The 6,048-nt window shown below is 39.9% G+C and overlaps 1 protein-coding gene across 1 annotated transcript; it reads left to right on the plus strand.

Annotated features, from left to right (window-relative positions):
* Positions 1-653: 653 nt before the first annotated feature.
* On the plus strand, positions 654-2,480 carry LOC108253935. The gene has a single exon (XM_017448766.1). The coding sequence runs from the start codon at positions 654-656 to the stop codon at positions 2,478-2,480; it is 1,827 nt and encodes a 608-aa protein (XP_017304255.1).
* Positions 2,481-6,048: the final 3,568 nt, after the last annotated feature.

Below are 6,048 nucleotides of genomic sequence, written 5' to 3' on the forward strand. Positions count from 1 at the left end.
TAAGCCAGTATAGCTTGAGCACCATGACAAAACAGACGAAAAGCCAAGGTGCAGAAACATGAACTGTATCTTCTCACAACTTTTACCTTAAGTTACAGAACTAGGCGCGTGGAGAACAAGATAATTTTAGTATGACTCCAACTAATAATAATAAGTAAGAGCTAACTGAATTGAAGGTAAGAGATAAGTACTAATCAAAGTTCTTCTCTCAAAAGTTCAAGTCACTAATAATATAACTACATATTAATAATACCTACCTCAATAATAATAATAATAATAATAATATAATATACATATAAATAATAAAATAAGTAATGTAATAATAGATAAAAGATAACATCAAGCTGGTTGAACCTGGGTATTGCAAAATTAAGAGGTGGACCGAAAAGAAGAAACGGTCTCATCCTGTAATATATTAATAATTAATACTAATAATTATCTATTACTATTATTCCAAATACATACATCTGATAATTAAAAGAATTTATATTGATGGATAATAATAATAAAAGTTATCAAAAGACAGAACGACTGTCCTTTATGTTTTTTACAAGTTAAATGCAAATGTGTAAAGTATAAAATGAACGATAAAGAAAATTATAAAAGATAAATAGAAGATATTTCACTATATACCCCTACTTTGGAAATATGGTATGAATCCAAAACATCATCACTTCAATCACAAGTTTTCATATTATGTAACAGACAACTTGAAGCAAAAGATAGCAGCATTCAGTCAAAGACTACGGCGCTACAACAAATCATTCAAACGAACTAGTGAAAATAAGATGTTTTCCAGGAACGAAAAGCAATTCTATCAAAAGCTAGAAAGGCCTGCCAACCCTATGTATGACGGACTCCCTAACAAAGAGGAGGTTGTAAACTATTGGAAAACTCTTTGGTCAAACACCACTGAACACAAGAAAGACAGTTCATGGATTGAAGATGAACGACACAATTACGACCATGTGAATCCTATGACCTCTTCCGATGTGACACTAGATGACATCCTACATGTTGTGAAACGCCTTCATAACTGGAAATCACCCGGTCTTGATAAAATACAAAATTACTGGTGGAAATATTTCACAAGTGTTCATGTCCACCTCAAAATCCACTTCAACGATATATTTCGAAATCCATCGAAAATGCCAGTATTCCTCAATCAAGGTATCACTTATCTGAAACCGAAGAACAATGACTTGTCACAGAACTACCGTCCCATCACGTGTCTCAATACTATGTTCAAACTCATGACCAACATAGTTCTTCTCCAAGTTAACAAATTCATCACAGAGAACAACATCATGTGTGAAAACCAGAAGGGATGCAGAGAAAAATCAAAAGGCTGCAAGGAACAACTTGTTATTGATCATGTCTTGTGTGCACAAGCTAAAAAACGGAAGAAGAACATCTCAGTGGCGTGGATCGATTATGCCAAAGCGTACGATTCCGTTCCTCACAGTTGGCTCTTAGAAATCCTCAACATCTACAAGATTGATCCTGTTCTGATAAACTTCCTGAAACACAGTATGCAAGCATGGTGTACCAAACTATCCCTCTCATTACCTATGTCTAGCGGTGATAACACTACTACCAGGTCCACCATTATGTTTGAATCTGAATTCATTCCCATCAAGAGAGGTATATTTCAAGGTGATGGATGGAGTCCGATGTGGTTTTGTCTTTCTTTGAATCCCCTGAGCAACATCTTGAACAACACCAACAAAGGGTACAAACTACAAACTTCATCCATGTTCAACATATCCCATCTCTTATATGTTGATGACTTGAAGATTTATGCCAGGAACAATGACGAACTGCAATCCCTTCTTGAAACCACCGCCATCTTCTCGTCTGACATCAATATGCAATTTGGAATTGAAAAGTGTGCCACTCTTGAAGTCAAAAGAGGAAATATAGTGCATCAAGAAAACATTGAACTCTCTCTTACACCTTTCAAATTTCCATCACTTGAATCCTTCTACAAATATTTGGGAATGTCACAAGATCTTGTACTAAACAAATCAGAAGCAAAAGAAAAGGTGAAGAATGCATATGCCTCAAGAATGAAAAAGATCCTCACAACCGAATTGAATGGACAAAACAAGATCAAAGCCATAAACAGTTGGTGTGTTCCTATTCTATCCTATTCATTTGGCATCATCCCTTGGGCGAAAACAGATCTACAAGCTTTAGATAGACAGACGCGAGTTCTGATGACTCAGCATCGCATTCATCATCCAAGAAGTTGTATGGAACGTCTATACCTACCTCGTGCCATGGGAGGTAGAGGTCTCATAAACCTTGAGAAGTTTGCCCAGAAAGAGAAATTCAACCTGAAGAAGTACTTCCTCAACAAGAAGACTACATCTCCCCTTCACCAAGCTATAGTTGATGCTGATGATAATCTATCTGCATTAGACCTGAATAGTAACAATATGCCAGAACAAATCAAAAATGTAGATCTGATCAATTGATGGGAAGAAAAACCACTACACAGCCGGTTCAAAACTCACCTGAACAACAATCACCACTCTTCCAATGCTTGGCTGAAGAAAAGTTCATTGTTTGGTGAAACAGAAGGATTTGTTCTTGCTATCCAAGATGAGGTGATTGAAACAAGGAACTACATGAAACACATCGAGAAGAAGAATGTAGACGACCGATGCAGATTATGTCAGCGTGTATCCGAAACTATTCAGCACATCACATCCAGTTGCTCCATCCTCGCAAATACTGACTATCTGCAACGACACAATTCCTCTGCTAAAATTGTACACCAATTTCTTGCGTTGAAGTTTGACCTCACCACTGACAAAACAGAATATTACAAATATCAGCCTCAACCAGTGCTTGAAAATGAAAATATGAAGATATATTGGGATTCGACAGTAATCACAGATCGAAGGATTGAAGCCAACAGGCCTGATATTGTACTGGTAGACAAAAATGAAAAAAACAGTCAAACTCATCGACATTGCTCATCCTGCAGACCACAACATCCTTCACTCTACAGCAACAAAGATCCACAAATACCAAGATCTTGCCATTGAAATTCGCAACATGTGGGATATGACAAGTGTTGAAGTAATTCCTGTTGTGATGTCAACCAATGGTCTCATCCATCCAAGCTTCTACACCCACACAAAAAAGATTGACCTGCCACAATATCTCGTCCACAAAATTCAGAAATCTGTCTTACTTGAGAACTGTCGCCTGCTAAGAAGATTCCTCTCACATTAACTTCACATCAAAGCAACAACATCATGAACAACAATTATGTTTGCTATTAATAGCCCATAATTGGAAACTTACTATGTACCATATTATATGAGAAATAAAGTTCCATAATAATAAACTGAATATTAAACAAGTTAGGTAGGTTTTTTTTTTTTTTTAATTTTTATTTTTAAAAAAGAGAAGTATAAATGAGATAACAAGTATAAATAATAGATTAAACTAAAATAAAATAAATGATAGATGGAAAAAACAAAGCAAAATAAACTGACATGTCTGAGGCCCCCACAGGGGACACCACCCCTGCAGGTTTGCGGGTTTCCGCATTCCCCAGAGGGAGGGGACCCCTGGGGGGGCCCCAGCCATGTGATAACCCACTATGGGGCTCCAACAATGTGACTTGCAACTTTAGACCAAATCAAGTCACTAAATAACGGGGATTCTGGCCAGTATGGCACTAATGGGATTGATTCCCAAGACCCCTCTTTATGGTTATTATTTTTCGAACATAGTTTTCAACTAAGTCCCATTTGGATTCTGATTCTAGCATGTGTTGTACAGCATTGGTTGTTCTAAAGGCGCTTCCTAGTGCTTCCTCGAGAGTTCTTCTTTCCGTGGTGAAGTTTCTACATTCGAAGAAAGTGTGCTCTGGTGTATCAGCCGTTTGGCAGCTGGCACATCCGTCATCCGCAATGATTTTGAATCTTTTTAAGTAAGATCCAAACTTTCCGTGGCCACTCAGGAACTGTGTGATTTCGAAGGTCAGCTGGCCGTGTTTTCTTCCAATCCATGGTTTGATTTCAGGGATTAGCGTTCGAGTCCATACGCCCTTGGTAGTTTCTGTCCACCTTGTTTGCCAGGTAGCGAGGCACTCCTCACGTTTTTCTTCCGTGTTGTTCGAACGGGTTTCCACTAAAAGGTCAATGGGCATCATTGAGGAGATGACTCCCAGGGCCTCGTAGGAGATCGTCCTGTAGCCTCGGCACACCCGAAGGCAGGCAGTCCTGCAGGATTTTTTCAAGGTGTTGTTGTGAATTTTGTATTTCAAAGCATCTTGCCAAATTGATGAAGCGTAGAGTACAATTGAAAGTACGACAGATCTGAGTAGTTTTCTTCGGTTTTCCGCCGGTCCTCTAGTGTTGGGCATAATCCTGGATAAGGTGTTTGCGACCCTTGCGCCTTTTTGGGCAACTGTTTTGATGTGCAGGCCCATTTTGCAGTTCCTCTCAATGATGACTCCGAGATATTTTAGGTGTTCTTTTGTTTGGATTTCTTCATTTTCGACTTTCACCGTCACCGATTTTATTTTTCGTCCGCCGTAGAGTAGGACCGCTTCTGTTTTTTGTGCCGCTATTGTGAGGTCACGCTCTTTAATGGCTTCAGTGATGCGACTAATAGCCATGTTTGTTATCCATTTCAGATCTTCTACGGTTTTTGCTTCAGTAATGATTGCGGTGTCATCTGCGTATCCGATGATCGTCACGCCATCTGGCAGGGATTCTCTTAAGACGATATCATACAGAACGTTCCATAGGGTCGGTCCAAGAACGCTCCCCTGCGGGACCCCGCGGGTGCATCTCAGTCTTTCCTCGTTCCTTCCAACAACTATAAACCTGTCCTCGAGATAACTTTCAATTATCCTTCTCAGGTATGGGGATATGCCTTTTTCTTCCAGTTGTTCTACGATCAGCCTCCAGGAGGCCATGTTGAAGGCATTTTGGATGTCGACCGTGGTTAGCATTTGCAGCTTTCTGTTTGATCGGTGCTTGCCGATATTCGAGTCCACTTTGCGTCTGATTACTCCAATGGCGTCAATGGTGGATCTGCCCTTGGTAAAGCCGTATTGGTTCTCGCTCAGAGGGCCCTTTTCCTCAAGTTCGTTGGTAAGCCGATACACTATTACCGATTCAAAGAGCTTTCCCAAACAGTTTAGTAGGCACAATGGTCGGTATTTCTTTGGTGCATTTGGATCTAATGTCTTCTTTTCCATCAGGATCAGTTTTGATGTCTTCCACATTTCAGGTAGTTGGCCAGTCAACAGAACACAATTGAAAGCTTCCGCAACAGTATCCGGAAAGTTGGACGCCACTGCTTTGATGATTTCCGGGTTAATGTTATCAATACCTGGAGATTTCTTCCCTTTGATTCTACGAGCAGCCACTAGGACTTCAGCAGAATGTATGAGCGGTATGTCTTCCGCTTGTATGTCATAAGTGAGTTTCGTTCTGATGTGATCACTTGGAAAAAGTTCTTTGGCGATCCTGACCTCTTCCTCCTGGGTTAGATTTAGTGGAGGTCGGTATCCAATTTTCCCAGTCACTATTTTGTAGGCTTTTCCCCAGGGATCCTTATCTACCTCGTCTATAAGCTCTTTCCACTTCGCTTCTTTGGCTTCGACTATGGATTTCTTCAAGTTATTTCTCAGGTTTGTATATTGGTTTTTTATTTCTTCAGCTAGAATAGGATTTCTTCTTCTCATTCGTTTTAATTTTCTTCTTGTTTTGTTGCAGGTTCTCCAGCACTCGGCGATTTCAACGCTCCACCAGTATGCTTTTCTTCGTCTGGTATTGGTTGATCTTCTTTTGAAAGTCACGTCACATGCTTCGGTTATGATCCTTGTTAAGGTGTCCGCCTGTAGATCCTTTTGGAAGCATTCTTTCCAGGTGATTGCCATTTTCCGGAAGGTTTCTGTAAACTTCGGGAGAAGTTTCGAGTCAATATGCCATCCTTTTAGTCTTTGGACTAGGCCGATCGGGATTTGATCCTCGGACATTACTATTTCGAAGTAAATGTAGCGATGATAGCTAA

This window comes from Diaphorina citri, unplaced genomic scaffold (genome assembly GCF_000475195.1).
Source record: "Diaphorina citri unplaced genomic scaffold, Diaci psyllid genome assembly version 1.1 scaffold4900, whole genome shotgun sequence".
Taxonomy (NCBI): domain Eukaryota; kingdom Metazoa; phylum Arthropoda; class Insecta; order Hemiptera; family Psyllidae; genus Diaphorina; species Diaphorina citri.

Bases quoted from the DNA above. Each gene is read 5' to 3' on its own strand.
- LOC108253935 (XM_017448766.1), top strand. From the start codon at position 654: ATGAATCCAAAACATCATCACTTCAATCACAAGTTTTCATATTATGTA.